This window comes from Mobula birostris, chromosome 7 (genome assembly GCF_030028105.1).
Source record: "Mobula birostris isolate sMobBir1 chromosome 7, sMobBir1.hap1, whole genome shotgun sequence".
In the NCBI taxonomy this organism is placed as follows: Eukaryota; Metazoa; Chordata; class Chondrichthyes; order Myliobatiformes; family Myliobatidae; genus Mobula; species Mobula birostris.
This window is the reverse complement of record NC_092376.1, coordinates 53,614,709-53,632,846: the sequence shown is the minus strand read 5'-3', so window position 1 is coordinate 53,632,846 and position 18,138 is coordinate 53,614,709. Positions and strand designations below refer to the sequence as shown.

At 41.5% G+C, this 18,138-nt stretch overlaps 2 protein-coding genes across 5 annotated transcripts in view; one reads left to right on the top strand and one right to left on the bottom strand.

Moving 5' to 3' along the window:
• Positions 1-18,138, bottom strand: part of septin10 (septin 10) — a 90,864-nt gene that overhangs the window by 48,551 nt on the left and 24,175 nt on the right. Inside the window, exon 2 of one of the 4 annotated variants that reach the window (XM_072263169.1) lies at positions 12,167-12,310. The exons of the other annotated variants lie outside the window; for them this stretch is intronic. Within the exon in view, the coding sequence (XP_072119270.1) occupies positions 12,167-12,196 (30 nt within the window). The 5' untranslated portion in view covers positions 12,197-12,310. The remainder of the gene's footprint in view (positions 1-12,166; positions 12,311-18,138) is intronic. 4 annotated transcript variants of the gene reach the window in all.
• Positions 12,172-17,554, top strand: sowahca (sosondowah ankyrin repeat domain family Ca). Its single transcript, XM_072263165.1, has one exon. It carries the CDS (start codon positions 12,730-12,732, stop codon positions 14,713-14,715), a length of 1,986 nt encoding a protein of 661 aa, XP_072119266.1. The 5' UTR covers positions 12,172-12,729; the 3' UTR covers positions 14,716-17,554.

The following is an 18,138-nucleotide window of genomic DNA, read 5'->3' as shown; positions in this document are numbered from 1 at the left end:
TGTTGGAATTATTTGAAGAAATAACAAGTAGATTAGACAAGGGAAAATTGGTGGATGTTGTGTACTTGGATTTTCAGACCTTTGACAAGGCACCACACAAGACTCCATAACAAGTTAAGAGCTCATGGCATTAGAGGCAAGATACTAGTATGGATAGAGCATTGGCTGATTGGCAGGAAGCAAAGAATGGAAATAAAGGGAGCCTTTTCTGTTTGGCTGTCAGTGACTAGCGGTGTTCCACAGGGGATGTGTTGGGACTGCTTCTTTTTACGTTATATGTCAATGATTTGAATGAAGGAATTGATGGCCTTGTGGCCAAGTTTGCAGACGATACAAAGATAGGTTGAGGGGCTGGTAGTGTTGAGGAAGCAGAGAGGCTACAGATTAGGAAAATGGGAAACAGAATACAGTGTTGGGAAGTGAATGGTCATGCACTTTGGTAGAAGAAATAAAAGCATACACTATTTTCTAAGTGGAGAGAAAATTTAAAAATCTGAGGCACAAAGAGACTTGGGAGTCCTCATGCAGGATTCCTTAAATGTGAATTTGGGGATTGAATCGGTGGTGAGGAAGGCAAATGTGATATTAATATTCATTTCGAGAGGATTAGAATATAAAAGAAAGGATGTAATGCTAAGGCTTTATAAAGTGCTGGTGACGTCTCATTTGGAGTACTGTGAGCAATTTTGGGCCTCTTATCTTAGAAAGGATTGGCTGACATTAGACAGGGTTCAAAGGACATTCAAGAAAATGATTCTTGGTTTGAAAGGTGCACTTGATGGCTCTGGGCCTCTACTCACCGGATTTCAGAAAGAATTAAGGGAGAAATACAATATGCTGACGCAATTGTACTTCTAAGCTACATTGACTGTTCTGTTGTATCCCTTACTGCACATACTAATTATTACAAATTACTATAATTTGCACATTCGGATGGAGATGTAACGTAAAGGTTTTTACTCCTCACATATGTGAAAGATGTAAGAAATAAAGTCAATTCAATTCAATACATTGAAACCTATTGAAAGGTGAAAGGCCTTTATAGGATAGATTTGGAGAGGGTGTTTGGGGGGAGTCCAACACCAGAGGGCACAGCCTCAGAATAGAAGGACATCCATTTAGAACAAGTGAGGAATTTCTTTAGCCAAAGAGTGGTGAATTTGTGGAATTTGCTGCCCCAGACAGCTGTGGAGGTCAACTCATTGGATATTTTTAAGGTAGAGATTGACAGATTCTTGATCAGTCTGGACATGAAGAAGGCAGTAGATTAGGGCTGAGAGGGAAATGGATCAGCCATGATAAAATGGCGGAGCAGACTTGATGGGCCAAATGGTCTAGTTCTGCTCCTATCTTGTCTTCACCATCTGAAATTCTGGCAACAATAGTTCTGTCACTGGCAAATTCATAGATTGTGCTTGAGGGTGCAGAAAGAGTATAGCATTGGACTAAGCATGCATCCTTGCAATGAACCAGTGTCAAACAGGAGAAAATCTGCAGATACTGAAAAGAACAGAGTTGACGCTCTGGGCTAAGACTCTTCAGCAGGACTGTACTCTTTTCCATGGATGTTGCCGAGCTTGCTGAGCTCCCCTAGCATTTTGTGTGTGATGCATCAGTGTTGACTGTCAGCAAGGAGATATTTCCGATTTGCACTGACTGTGATGTCCTGATGAGGAAGTCAAGGATCCAGTTCAAGAGGGAAGAAGAGGCCCAGGTTTTGGAATTTGTTGATTAGTACTGAGGGTGCAATAGTGTTGAATGCGGAGCTGCAATTAACAAACAGCAGCCGGATGTAGGTATTACTATTGTCCAGGTGATCCACAGGCTGAGTGGACAGCACTGTAGACTTATTGTAGTTATAGGCAAATTGCAGTGGGTCAAGGTCCTTGCTTAGGCAGAAATTCATTCTGGCCATGACCAACCTCTCAAAGCACTTCATCACAGTAGTGCAACTGGGTGTAAGTCACTGCTCTTCTTGGGCACTGGTATGACTGTCACCCTTTTGAAACAGGTTGGGAACCTCCAATTGCAGCAGTGAGAGATTGAAGATGTCCTTGTACACTCCTGCCAGTTGACTGGCACAGGTTTTCAGTGCGCCCCAACCCCCGGACCGCAAAGCATGTGCTACCGGGCCGCAAGCAAACAATATGATTTGATATGAGTCAGCTGCAGCTTTCCTCATTCCCTGTCACGCCCACTGTTGAACTTTAACACACGCGAGGTCATCAGTGACCCAAGACGTGCAAAGGAGTGGGTCCGTGACCCATTTGTGAATGTTCCCAGTGATTCATCCATGTCAGCATGGGAAGAAGATCAACTCCTCGAGCTTGCAAATGACGGTGGGCTGAAAAGTATGTTTGACATAACATCTCTGCCGGCATTCCGGATCAAAGTCAAAGCTGAATATCCTGAGAAAGCCACAAAAGCACTGAAAACGTTGCTTCCATTTCCAACATCATATCACTGCGAAGTGAAGATTTCTGCAATGAATGCAACAAAAACTAAACTGTAGAATAGACTGGATATAAGGAACCCCCTTCCAGAATCGCTGTCTCCCATCACCCCTCGTTGCAGGATTTTCTTAAAGATATGCTGGGTGCGCTCCGGGTGTTAAGTGCTGGGCAGCACCTAATCAATTAGCTTGTTTACTTCGGCTTTTTGCTTAAAGATGTGCTGGGTGTGTTCCGGCTACCACTGTATTCTTCGCAGCCCAGAGGTTGGGGACCACTGAATTATAAGTCAATAGCATCATAACATTTTAAGCAATGTTTGGATATTAAACACAGAGCGCATATTTTCCTTGTATAAACATATAAAATCATTGCAACACACCAATATCGCTGAATCAGTGGGGGCCCTGGGCTTGTTTTCCTGCCAACTGTGTCGCCTCTGATCTGGGCTGACATTTACGTGCCGGGCAGCACCTAATCAATTAGCTTGCTTATTTCGGCTTTTTTCTTAAAGATGTGCTGGGTGCGTTCCGGCCATCGCTGCATCGCTGCATTCTTCGCAGCCATGTATCGGTCCGTGGCCCGGAGGTGTGGGACCACTGTTATAATTGAGTTATCACTATATTCATGCGAGGAAAATATGCGGTGTGTTTAATGTTACATTTGTTAGATAAACCCCTTTAGAAACAAAATTAAGTGTATGAGTCACTTATAAGTGACGTATAGTTGACATCACCTATATTCCGGTCGCGACCCCCCCCCCCCCCCACAGTCGGCCGGTCCACAAGAATATTGTCAATATTCAACCGGTCCGCAGTGCAAAAAAGGTTGGGGACCCCTGCCCTAAGTAAACTATCTGGGCCTGGCACCCTGCAAGGGTTCACCCTCTCTGAAGATGTTCTGACGTCAGGTTCTGTTTGGAGATCATTTAAGTGACCTTCCGGGAAGTGAGCGCATACTCATACGGTCTTGAGGTGAAAGAATTTCGAGACGGGGGCATGAGGCGATGTTCGAAAACATTTCACTGATTAAAGGGTCTGTTAATCATCAATTAAAGCATCGAGGGAGATTGAGACATCGAGGTAAATGCAGAAGGCAAGTGAGAGCTCAGTGCTGACTGCCTTCCTTCTGATCACTGCCTATTGGCTGGGGGGGGGGGAGGGGGGCATCCTGACGTAGGCGTTTGTGTTGTCTAGGTGGTCTAAAGCCATGTGAAGAGCCATGGAGATTGCGTCTGCCGTTGACCTATTGTGATGGTAGAGCAAATTGTAATGGGCCCAGGTCCTTGCTGAGGCAGGAGTTCAGTCTAGTCATAACCAACCTCTCAAAGCATTTCAATCACTGTCGATGTGAGTGCTACCGGGCGATATACCAGGTACCCACACTTTTCTTCTTTGGCACTGGTATAATTGTTGCCTTTTTAAAGTAAGTGGGAACTTCTGCCCGTAGCAGTGAGAGGTTGAAAATGTCCTTGAATACTCCTGCTAGTTGGCTGCGACAGGGTTAGTTTTTTTGTGCGGGGAGGGGTTGTTCGGAGGAAGAGGTTTTGGGGGGTGATGATCAGAATGGTTATTTTTTGAGTGGGAGGGGTGGGTTTGATATTCCCCTCTGAACGACCTTCATGTTCTTTCTTTGTTTCATGGCTATCTGGAGAAGACAAATTTCAGAGTTGTATATGGGTACATGCTTTGATAATAAATGAACCTTTGAAACTTTGAATCTCTTGGTTCATCCACAGCTTTTATTTGGGCACGTCCAGTATGTTCTCAAAGGCGCATGCTCATCCATACAGATCTTGATAAAGTCGGTGACAACTGCAGGCGTATCCATTCAGATTCGAAGGCCAATCTCTGAATATTCACCTGAATGTCCACCAACTCAAAGCAGTCCTGTAAACACTCCTCCACCTCCCTTGTCCATACCTTCTTGGTCCTCACCACTGGTGCTGTGGTCTTTAGTCTCTACCTGTACTCTGGAAGTAGAAGTACAGCCAGGTGATCGGACTTCCCAAAGTGTGAGCACAGGATGGCATGATAAGCATCTTTGAAGGTGGTATAACAGTGTCAAGTGTGTTGGCTCCTCTGGTTGCACAGGTGATACATTGGTCAGAGACTGGCATGGTTGAAGTCCCCAATGATAGGGAAGGCAACAGTGTGAGTTGTTTCGTGACTGACGTTCACGGTGCTCAGCTCCTCCAGTGCCTACCTGACATTTGCCAGAGATGGAATGTACACTGCTACCAGGATGACAGTGGAAAATCTCCTCAGCAGATAAAATGGATAATATTTAACTGATAGCTGTTCCAGGTCAGGTGAGCAGGATTGAGACATAACCGCTACGTCTGTGCACCACGATGAGTTAATAATAGCATTTTCCAGCTCCTCTGCCTTTAAAAGATTCAGATATCCTGCTTTTTCAATGAATGGTTATACCCTCAGGCTGCAGCATTGCCTTCAAAATGGCAGAAGAGTCAGGTGAAATAGCAGGTCAGGTAGCAGCTGTGCAGAGAAATTAAGAGACAACATCTCAGACCGAGACCCCTCAGCAGGTCTGGAAAGGAAGTAAGAAGCAGCCAAAATAAGGTGGTGGGGGAACATTACAGCACAGGCCCTTCAGCCCATTGTTGTGCCAACCTTTTAATCTACTCCAAGGGCAATCTAACCCTTCCCTCCTAATTTCCCTTCTATTATTCATGTGCCAATCTAAGATAGGCACATGAATGCCCCTAATGTATCTGCCTCTAATATCACCCCAGGCAGGGCTTCCCAAGCACCCACAACTCTGTAAAAAAAAACTTAACTCTGACAACCCGCCTATGCTTTCTTACAATCACCTTAAAATTATGCTACTGCCACCCTGGGAAAAAGTTTCTAGCTATCTACTTGATTTATGCCTCTTATCATCTTGTGCACCCCTATTAAGTCACCTCTCATCTTCTGCTCCAATGAGAAAAGCCCTAGCCCAGTCAATCTATCCTCCTAAGACATGCCCTTTAGTCCAGGCAGCACCCTGGTAAACCTTCTCTGATCCTCTCTAAAGCATCCACATCCTTCCTCTGAGGTGCCCAGAACAGAACATAATACTTTAACCAGAGTTTTATAGAGTGGCAACATTATCTCAGGGCTCTTGTACTCAATCCCTCAACTATTGAAGGCCAACATACCACATGCCTTAACAACCCTCTTACTGGTGTAGCAAACTTGAGCCATCCCTGGGCATGGACTCCAATATCCAGCTGATTTTCCACACTGCTCAAGGTTTTCTTTTAATTATAGCTGTCAGAGCTACGCATTTGCTTTCAGAGGGACAGAGGACACAATGTTAGGAATGCTATTCTCATATTCATTATATCACCTCCGTAGTCTTTAGTACTTTCACCTTCAAATGTTGCTTCACCTATACCTTATACCTCTCTCGTCCCCTGTAAAATGCTCCAGCACCATTCAGACACACAACTTTCATGATTAAACAGATGGAGAATGTGTATATCCCATTAAATACTCTGCAACAGTAATTTTTAAAAATTATCTTTTCTATAAATTATTCCTTCTACGTATCTCTGGCTCAGATGAGTTTCTATTGGCCCTTTCTTCATGCAAGCCTGGTCAGTTACTGTTAACAGGTAATTCAATCTGAGTACATGCAATAAAAAGTCAACCCTGTTTTTCTTACATTAATTCTGAAGTACAGCCAGGTAATCAGACTTTCCAAATGTAGACGTGGGATAGCACGGTTTGCATTCTTGGTGGTGGTGTAATGGTGGTCCAGTGGTTTGGGTCCTCTGGTATTATGTGATTTGGTGGTAATAATTATTTAGAGACGTTTTCAAACTGGCCTAGTTGATATCCATCAAAACAATAGGGAAGGTACTATCTGTGCTGTTCCATACCTGTTGATTACATTGCTCAGTCTGTCTAGAGCCTGTTTTACACTGGCCTGAGGTGGGATGTACACCACTACCAAGATAATCATTGAAATCTTACGGCAGATAAAATAGACAGCACTTGATCGCAAGGTGTTCCAGATCTGGTGAACAGGACTGGGACACAACCTCCACGTTTAATCTCCACAAAGAGCCGATCATAAAGCATACTGCAACTCCTCTCCCTTTGAAAGAGTCAGCACACCTATCTTGGTATTGTAAACCCTTCAAGCAATATCACTGCGTCAGGAACGGAGGGGTTAACCAAGATTCCGTAAAACAAAAAAACACAATAGCTTTTAATGTCTCTGTGGTTCAGCACCTAGCTCTCAAAGTTATTTTATTTACCAGACACTGTACATTTGCCAGCAAGCTGTACAATATTGGGAGATGAAAGTCAGGTTTCCTTTGAAGAATTTAAACCAGAGTGGCTTCCTCTCTTCTGATGTCTGAAAGGGGACGGTTCACCAGCTTCTCTCCGCCAGCGCTGTCTGCACCTATGTTATTCGGTCTCCCTTGTTGTCCATCCAAGGAGAAATATTGCCACTGTTCTCTCCAACCACTTCCACAACTAAAAACGGATTATAACACTGACCATATCTCTCTGCATTGATACCACTTGAACTGCTGAGAATTTCCAGTTTTTAAAAATTTCTTCAATGGATTACTGGCTGCCTTGATTACAATCATAACGTAACAAAGTAATCACTGTTACTTCTAACAATCAACAAGATAAAGAAAATCTGATTAACAGACTATAACAAAAAAGTCAACTTTATGCAAAAGACCATAACATATAGGAGCAGAAGTAGGTTATTCAGCCCATCGAGTCTGCTCCACCATTCAATCATGGGCTGATCCAATTCTTCCAGTCAACCCCACTCACCTGCCTTCTCCCCATACCCTTTGATTCCCTGGCTAATCAAGAACCTATCTATCTCTGCCTTAAATACACCCAATGACTTGGCCTCCACAGCCGCTCGTGGCCACAAATTCCACAGATTTACCGTCCTCTGACTAAAGTAATTTCTCCGCATCTCTGTTCTAGATGGATGTCCTTCAATCCTGAAGTCATGCCCTCTTGTCCTAGACTCCCCTACCATGCAAAATAACTTTGCCATATCTAATCTGTTTAGGCCTTTTGACATGTGGAATATTTCTATGAGATCACCCCTCATTCGCCTGAACTCCAGGGAATACAACTCAAGAGCTGCCAGACGTTCCTCTTACAGTAACTCTTTCACTCCTAGAATCATTCTCGTGAATCTTCTCTGAATCCTCTCCAATGTCAGTACATCCTTTCTAAAATAAGGAGCCCAAAACTGCAGACAATACTCCACGTGTGGTCTCACAAATGCCTTATAGAGCCTCAACATCACATCCCTGCTCTCATACTCTATACCTCTAGAAATGAATGCCAACACTGCATTCGCCTTCTTCACCACCGACTCAACCTGGAGGTTAACTTTTAGGGTATCCTGCACAAGGACTCCCAAGTCCCTTTGCATCTCTGCATTTTGAATTCTCTCCCCATCTAGATAATAGTCTACCCGTTTATTTCTTCCACCAAAGTGCACGACCATACACTTTGCAACATTGTATTTCATTTGCCACTTCTTTGCCCATTCCCCTAAACTATCTAAGTCTCTCTGCAGGCTCTCTGTTTCCTCAATACTACCCGCTCCTCCACCTATTTTTTGTATCATCGGCAAATTCAGCCACAAATCCATTAATACCGTAGTCCAAATCATTGGCATACATCATAAAAAGCAACGGTCCCAACACCGACCCCTGTGGAACTCCACTGGTAACCGGCAGCCAGCCAGAATAGGATCCCTTTATTCCCACCCTCTGTTTTCTGCCGACCAGCCAATGCTCCACCCATGCTGATAACTTCCCTGTAATTCTATGGGCTCTTATCTTGCTAAGCAGCCTCATGTGCGGCACCTTGTCAAAGACCTTCTGAAAGTCCAAGTACACCACATCTACTACATCTCCTTTGTCTACCCTGCTTGTAATTTCCTTAAAGAATTGCAGTAGGTTTGTCAGACAGAATTTTCCTTACAGGAAACCATGCTGGTTTTGGCCTATCTTATCATATGCCTCCAGATACTCTGTAATCTCATCCCTAACAATCGATTCCAACAACTTCCCAACCACTGATGTCAGGCTAACAAGTCTATAGTTTCCTTTCTGCTGCCTCCCACCCTTCTTAATTAGTAGAGTAACATTTGCAATTTTCCAGTCATCCTGTACAATGCCAGAATCTATCGATTCTTGAAAGATTATTGTTAATGACTCCGCAATCTCTCCAGCTACTTCCTTCAGAACCCGAGGGTGCATTCCATCAGGTCCAGGAGATTTATCCACTCTCAGACCATTAAGCTTCCTGAGCACCTTCTCAGTCGTAATTTTCACTGCACATACTTCACTTCCCTGACACTCTTGAATGTCAAGTATCCTGCAGGTGTCTTCCACTGTTAACTCTGATGCAAAATACACATTCAGATCCTCTGCCATCTCTGCATCTCTCATTACGATATCTCCAGTGTCATCTTCTATTGGTTCTATATCTACCCTTGACTCTCTTTTACCCTTTATATACTTAAAAAAGCTTTTAGTAATCTTCTTTGATATTAGTCCCCAGCTTCCTTTCATAATTCATCTTTTCCTTCCTAATGACCGTCTTAGTTTTCTTCTGCAAGTTTGTAAAAGCTTCCCAATCCTCTATCTTCCCACTAGCTCTGGCTTCCTTGTATGCCCTCATCTACTTCCTCTTTTGCTTTTACTTCGGCTCTGACTTCACTTGTCAGCCAAGGTAGTGTCCTTCCATTCAAAAATGTCTTCTTATTTGGAATATATCTGTCTTGCACTTCTCTCATTTTTTGCAGAAACTTCAGCTATTGCTGTTCTACTATCTTTCCTGCTAGTGTCCCTTTCCAGTCAACTTTGGCCAGTTCCCCTCTCATGACATTATAATTTCCTTTATTCCACTGAAGTACCGACACATTGGATTTTAGTTTCTCCTTCCCAAATTTCAAAGTGAACTCGATCATAGTGTAAACAACAGGAATTCTGCAGATGCTGGAAATTCAAGCAACACACATCAAAGTTGCTGGTGAACGCAGCAGGCCAGGCAGCATCTCTAGAAAGAGGTACAGTCGATGTTTCAGGCCGAGACCCTTTGTCAGGACTAACTGAAGGAAGAGTGAGTTGGAGGGGGAGGGGAAGATCCAGAATGATAGGAGAAGACAGGAGGGGGAGGGACGGAGCCAAGAGCTGGACAGGTGATCCCTCCCCCTCCTGTCTTCTCCTATCATTTTGGATCGCCCCTTCCCCCTCCCCCTCCCACTTTCAAATCTCTTACTAGCTCTTCCTTCAGTTAGTCCTGACGAAGGGTCTCGGTCTGAAACGTCGACTATACCTCTTCCTAGAGATGCTGCCTGGCCTGCTGCATTCACCAGCAACTTTGATGTGTGTTCCTTAATCTTAAACTCTCTTTTATAACCTCCGGATCATTGCACAACACCCAATCCAGCATAGCCGATCCCCTAGTGGGCTCAACACGACAAGCTGTTCTAAAAAGCCATTCCTTAGACATTCTACAAATTCTGTCTCTCTGGTTTACCCAATCCACTTTCATGTTAAGATCCCAAAGGATTATCATGACCTTGCCCTGAAAAGTTGATGTAAACAAAAAATAAAAGCAGATGCTGGAAATCTGAAGTTAATGTGAAATGCTGGAAAAATCAGATCTTTCTGTGGAAAGACAAACTGTCAATGTTTTGGGTCTGCAACTCTTCATCAGAACTGAGAAACATACACAAGTTAGTTTTCAGAAGGAGGTAAGATGAGAATGTGTAGAACAAAGGGAATTATTATGAAATACCAAGTCGAAATGTTATAATGGCAGTAGTTAACCAGCACATTAAGCTTCTTTGTCTGCATAACATGATTTATGACAAGGTTGCAAGTCATATTCATGTAGAATAAGAAAAAAATGAGCCAAAATGATGTAAATACAAAAACAAATGGAAGTTGCTTGAAAACTATGAAACAGATCAAGCAGCATCAGCAGAAAGAGGCACATTTCAGTTAAGGAACACTTCAGGAGACCCAAGAAGGAAAAGGACATGTTACATGGAAGCAAAGGTGGAGGAGACATTGGGTGGAACAAAGACAATTTCTCAGCTACAGTGAAGAAATGAGGCAGGTGGGAACAGATAAAGGTACTTTAGCTGTGTAATCAGTGGACTCAGGACTACCTTCAGTGCAGCTCTACTCGCTTTGCAAAGATAAAAGCTTCTCTTAAAGTCTGTCAATGCTCAGATGGAAGACGAGATGTTGTTCCTTAAATTTGCATGACATCAGAGTGGGATGGTGAATCAAAGTGGCACTTGCAAGCTATACTGGAAGCTTACCATTATTCCTGAAGGAGCTCCTCAAAGCAATCTGAGCTTGATTTTTTCAATGCAAAAGAGGTGACATTGTGAATATTGAATGCAGTATACCAGGCAGGAAGATGTGCTAGTGAATCACTGCCTCACCTGGTAATAATGTTTGGGTCCCTGGATGGTAGGAAGAGGTAAAACAACAGTCATTTCTCCTCCTGGGACTGCAGGGGAAAGCACCATATGACGTGAAGTGACAAGCAAACATGGAGAATAGATCATGTAGGCAATAAGGGAGAAATCTCTATAAAATGCTGTAAAGGGAAAATAGGTGGCAGAATCATGGAGATGGGAAAATTTCGTTAAATACAGACACTGGGAAGGACCAAGGGAACTCTGTTCTTGCTGTATTGGAAGGGAAGGGACCAGAACAGAGATGTGGGAAATAAACAGGAGAGCTCATAAGACATCCATAAACACTATTTACTTAAATTGTAATTGCTTTGTGCATAGAATCAATTGAAAAAAAGTTTAAATAATATGCATGCGAGCTAATCTCCATTTTTGAAACTGGCCAATATAGGGGATGCTAAAACTGAACCCCTAAGCAAGTTGTGATTTCAAAATTGATAAATGTCTTGTGGAATATTGCACCTACTGGAGCAATAAGCGCATCGACAAACTTAAGAAAAGCTTTTATTTGGAAAATGAACCGGACTGCATTAAATGCAATTCTAAATATTTGTCACGTAAAAGATCGACCAAAAGCCGGGACCCTACATCCACAGCTTATCACAGTATATTATCCGAATGGGACAGCGAGCCAAGGCCAGTCCCGCCCACAGTGGAACCCACATTCCAGAGAGTATCACCACCGCCTCACCCAGGAATTGTGGCGTTGCAGGCTTTATCAGGAAGTCGGCACACAATTCAATTAACATGAATTATTCTCTCCCCCCCCCCCCCAAACGTTTCAAGTATGCTCCAAGAAACTTTCGGCTAAAGTTGCGTGAAACATCACAAATACTCAAATTCGAGGTCGAAGAGTTTTTGTTTCGCATGCTCCGCAATGGAAAAAGACTTCCAGTTACACCCTTGCCTGGAATTCTTCTCTCAGACCGAAAAATGCGTTACAAAGAGTCGCTGAAACTCTTAAAACCCAGTCCCTTCGGCTGCCATCTCGCACTCTCCATAACTAACAATCCAATTATTATCAACTCCCCCAACAAGTAACAATAAACTCGAACCGGCACGTCCAAATATTTACAATTCAACTCCCCCCGACCAAGTGGCAACACCCCAGTTATTGGCCCTGGCAAAATTACATTACACGACACTCAGGGACCAATTGAAATGAAATGAATAAAGGGGCAGGGTGTGAAGAAAGAAAAAGAGTCGCTCACCATCTGCCGGGCAATTTCAGCCGAAGCCATTGCAGAACAAAACTAAAGTGGAAGCCGAACGCGAGCCGTGACGATCGGAGATTGGAACGCGCGAGCTCCCCGCTCCCACAGCAATCAAGGCACAATGCGAGAATCCGTCTCACACTGGGGGGAGAACGGGGGAAGAAAACCACGCATTACTGGAATGAACAAAAGCATTCAAAGCGGAAGCAAGATCATTTGTATTGATTATAATAATAGAAAGCAAACTCTGTGTGGTAACTACTGTTTACTCTAAACTTCCCGTCAATTCGCTTATTTTCTGGCTATCACTCCTCCCCCCATTTCGGTGGTTGATCCTTGATTGACAGGCAGCCGGCAGGGGACCGGAAGTGATTGGTTGCTAGGAGGGGAGGAGAGGAGGTGTCTGACAAGCTGGTACAGGGTAATACATCGACGTCTGTGTGTCCACTCATCCTGGAAATAAGCTGGAAAGAAAAAAGGCGGTATAATGATGTCCTTTACTTTCACCGCCCAAGTCTCTTCAAGAAACGGCTGCTAAAATCTTTTAAAAAGCGTCTGTAATGGCAACGGAATTTAGTTTGAAAGCTGTGTGGCAATTTCTTTCCGAGAAAGGAGGGAAGGTAGAGAGTACGCAGCTCTTGGAATATTTCGGAGCTTTTTTGAACGACCCTAACTCGAGGGAAAATGCTCGGGGACTGTTCAAAGAGTTTGTGAACAAAGTGGGGCTGGTGGTCCAAGAAGGAGGGGTGAAGTACATATGTCTGAAAAAGAAGTACCGGGGTAAATTGGACTGGTCGGAAGCGTCTGCCGGTGGTAGGGGTCACGGAAAGAAGGAGGGTGGCAGTGCAATGGAAAATGGTGACAAGCAATGTGCAGAAATCAGCTTCGGATCATCCGCACAACCCCCCAAACAAGGCTCGGGTGATGAGAGTTTGATGAAAGCTTCCGAGTCGGTCTTAACCCCAGAGGATGAATGCAGCAGTTTGGATAACTCGTGCGCTAAAGAATGCAGCGAAAGTAATCAGAGTGTAGCTGTGGAGCAGTGTAGCATTCAACAAGATGGGCGAATAACATGGCACGCCCATACAAATGACACTTCCAAACCTGGGATTTATTCGAATAGCAATTCAACCATGTCAAATATCGACATAAAAGGGGGGAGTCATATTCAAGCGGAACATAAACAGGTAACAAAATTGGTGACCGAATCCTTTCGAGCAAGTGCTGATTTGGACGCAAGCTTAGATTTCAGTCAAGCTGTTCCAAATGTTAAAGATGGTGCAGGTCTTCTCGTCGATACCTATAATTTACTGAATATCTCAAAACCTGACAGTGATGGAAAGAGTACAGAAATCTGGACATTATCTGAATGCCCCGCAAAACAGTTACCGACATCTAAGGAAACGGGAAAGGTGGATTCTAGCGCACACTACATAAAACCGAAGAATGACGGTATAAGATTGTCCGCATTTCACAGCAACTCTTCACCCACTCAAGTCAAGACGAGCCCTGATGTTAATACCAGAAGGTCTTCACGAAAGCGCTTACAGCGCAGTCTGGCGGTAAATCGGTCGAGCAGCGTATGTGATGAAGGAAACATATGTGAGAACTCGAACGATGTGTCTGGTGCTAATAGTGAAAGCTTAAGTACACCCAGATCCAGCAGGAAAAATTTTAGAGAATTGATGATTAGCGGTTCACCCCAACTAAGACATAGTGTTGTTTACAGCAACTCTGCTGTTTTCCCAAATACTAAACAAGGAGATTTCGGATTCGGTAGAAGCGATATGGACTCCTCCTCTTTGACGTCCTCAAAACTGGACGAGGAAGACGGTGGGTCAGTAGCACTTGATCCCTTGGAACATGAGTGGATGTTGCATGCTTCAGAAGGGAAGTGGGATAGTATCGAGACATTACTGGCAGCTGATCCTAGCCTAATCACGTGGAAAGATTTTGTCACCGGATTCACGTGCATTCATTGGGCAGCAAAACACGGTAAACCTGAATTGTTGGCAATGCTTGTCAATTACGCAAGAAAACATAACATTCCGCTGAATATTAATATTCGATCTAGTTGTGGTTACACTCCTCTGCATTTGGCTGCCATTCATGGGCATACGGAAGTGGTGAAACTGCTGTCTGGTGCCTATGATGCTGATGTAGATATTAGGGACTACAGTGGGAAAAAGGCGTGGCAGTACCTGGGTCAAAACATTCCTGAAGAATTGAGGAATCTCATTGGTGCATCTAGGAGCACTGACCCAGAAAACTCATTACAGAATTCAAATGGGCGTTGGAGAATATCGAAAGTTCTTCCTGGCAATTTGACATACAAATTGACCAGTGCTCCTGACGAAGAGGTTTGTTATGATGGTGGGCCTTCAAAAGTAGTCAACCGGAAAACTTCAGCTAATAAGATGAAGTTTAATAGAATAAGGTTTAAAACACAGGTTATTCAGTCTTCACCCTCACTTGGAGGACAAGGTGATCAAAGAGATCCTAAAAGTGCTTTGAAACTTAGACCTAAGTCAACTATTTTTGGATAAAGACATTAGAAGCAAAAAAAAATTCTGGGAAGAATCAGATTATCATTAGATACAATTTCCTTTTAAGTATGTTACACGTCAATTAATATAATTATTAATTAAGTCAATTCAAATTTTTGCCTTGGTTAAAAAGAATTGGTGCGCATTTCTTTGATGCCTACCAATGAATTATTGTTATCATTTATAAATATGAGTTGCATGCTGCAAATAACAGGAGTAATTGCACTTGTTTTGTAAAATTAAGATTTGTGTGTGTCAGAAATTGTTGTTTTCAATCATTATACAGTATTTAGAAACATACTTGCCATGACAAAAAAACCAAGACCATTATGATGGAATGGAATTAAATTTGTATATGTAGTATTTTTATAGATCAATGAGACCAATACAGATGTCATAGTAACAGAGTGGAGTTTATATTGTATGGTAAATATTGTGATGGATTGCATCATTGGTTTAAGGCCCTCAGTGATAGGTTGTTCAGTTGAAAGTATTTGTGAAGCACGTTGAAACAATTTGAGTGGTTTAAAGAAAATGTAGAAATTCATTTTAGAAATGCCATAATTTAGTATATAAGGTACTTGTTGCTGCAAGATTTCTAACCTTAAAGGACACCTGCTACAAATGTAACTTGTAACTGGATTTGCTGCTTTAAATGTACTAATGGTGATAAGTTGTTTATGATAAAGTAATGTAGGGAGTGGTTCTTTTAAGGTAAGGTGACACTAAATTTTAATCTATAGGATTTGTAAATTTAAAGCCTCTAATTGATTTTGGGTTTTATAGGTTTTTTTTCAGCCATTTAGGATAAGATAAAAATATATGGAGAAACTCTCTCTAGGATTAAAACAATATTAAAGGTAGGCATTCTGCTCTTTTAAATTATAGTTTAAAATGTCATGTGTTGCAACCAATTTGAGACACTAAATTAGAAATTTGTACTTGGTAAAATTAAAGATTGTGATCAAACTGGTCTTTATGCTGCTAGAATCCTGAGAAATCCTTTTTTTTTGTAGCTCACATGGAATGTTGCCAAATATTTTGTTGAACTTGTAGCTACCCTTTAATGCTGCTGGGAGAAAAAAGTTGAAGGTCTTTGTTATTGATCTGAATATGGCTCAGCTGGCCCTGTTCATGCTGCCTTGAAAATAACCAGCCATGAATTTTCAAAACAAATGCTGTTGAGATTAAATGGTGCATTAATTTCAGGCTTACTTGAATCAGAAGAAGTGTGGACAGGTATTGCTCAAAGAAATAATTGAATGTTTTCAAATTTATCTCAATTCATCTTGTAAACCACTTATTGAAAGCTGTGTATCCCTAATTGTTAATGTTTAATTTAATTCCTTTGAACTTATTGCAAGTTTTTAATACTGACTTTTTTTATCAACCTGGTCTGCATTGAGAAATCAATAACCTCTTATGCAATAGGAACTTTGGCTGAATGTAGTGAAGTGGAAATATTTATAAATTATAGATAAGGTTAGAAAATGTCAGAACAGAAGCTTTGCTTACAAGTTATTATTTAGATCCCTGACAAATCCTTTAGCCTTAAGAACAGTGTCAAACTAATTATAAATGTTTGGCATACTGTACAGCCATTGAACTAAATGGTATAGTTGAACTTATCCCCACATAACACTTCCAGTGAGTTGTATGTAACACTGAAAGAAAGCTCTCTGATTAAGAAAATATGATTAAATTTTATTTTTTGAATGTCTGAAACTTAAAAATATTTTCAATGCTTTAGAAGCCCTTGTAATAGTCATATTTGTTCATAAAATTGAGTAACAATGTTGACATATGTTTTAAATTGTGGTTGAAATACTTGGTTATATTCAACTTATTTTATCCTTATTGCCTACATATAAATTTCCAACAGAATAGGCTGATGAGCTTGAGATGATCTCAAGTGAATACCGTTGAGGCTGGGTTCACACTGTAAAATTAAACTGTTTTCTGTAATTTTATTCTGTGACCCATAACAAATCAGTACTATTATTATAACATGACAGGTAATGTTAAAGACATTGTCTGGGAAGCACAAATTGAACTATAATCTACATTTGTAGTTACTATAATTGGTCAGACATTTTAATCTTGACTAATGTGGGGAAAGAAACATATTTCCCGATGAAACTAATAATAAATACAACATTCACTTAAGAAAAATACATGCTTTGCAGGCCAAGTCGAAGCCAAATTGTTGTCTGGTATTTTCTGGGTATAGACCAGGACTGGCAGCAGGACCCATCAGTTTTTGAGTGAAACAGGAGGAAGGAAGGCTGACGATGGAATCAGGGTATGACTAGCCATAGTGAGGCTAGTATCTGTGATAAGCAAGCTGCTGTGGGATTACTTTTTTTACTTTTTGTTATCATCCTCATAACTATCATATTACTGATGTGTGGTTAGTATGGATCAAACAAATTAGGAAGACCAGCAGAATAGTGAACTACTACATTCCATATGGATACATATGCAAAACTTATAATTTAGATTTATAAAAGATGAATCTTTGTTTTAAAAAAGGAAAGACTTGACATTTGAATAATTTATATAACAGAATAAGTGATAATCTAATACTTGGAAAGCAGTGATGTAGTTGGACTGTATTATAACAGTACCACAACATTTCTTTTATACTTCAGTGGTGCCATATGAGTTTTGTGTTTGGAAAAGAATGGAGAACTTGAATGCATTTTGTTTGCTTTTGTATTCAAAACAAAATAATAGTTTCTATTTGTAAACATAACTGCACACGTGAATCATCTCGAGGTAAAATATGCTTTGTTTACTAATGTGTTGATATTTTATTAAATAATGAAATAATAAAGTTCTGTGTAAATCATGATTGACAAAATGTTGAATTTGAGGATTATGTCATACACGCAGTTGCCTCTGATAGGCAAATATAAATCCACTCTGGGCTGGAAGTGTCTTTTATATTACTTTCCAGTCGCAGGAGGCCATTCAAATCATTCAGTATTAGCAGAGCAATTATTGTCCTTTTTTTTTTGTTTCCAGAAATTTATTCTCTCTCTCACATGCCTATTATTTCCCTTTTGTTTTTTTTTCTCTCATCAACAGCAGGGTTAATTTACAGTAGCCTGTTAACCTTTCAACACAGTAGCCTGTTACCATATCTGAGATGTGGTAAGTCTCTAGAGCATAAAGAAGAAACTCATAGTCACAGGGAGAAAGTGCAAACTTCACAAAGGATGCACTTGAAGCCTGGACCAAATCTGAGTCCCTGGATCTATGAGACAGCATCACTATCTGCTCTACTGCTCTTTGTTATAGGATCATAAAGATCAAACTAGGCCATTCAGCCAATCAAGTCTGCTCCACCATTCAATCATGGCTGATTTATTTTTCTCTCTGAACCACATTCTTCTGTCTTTTCTCCTTTGATATCCTTAT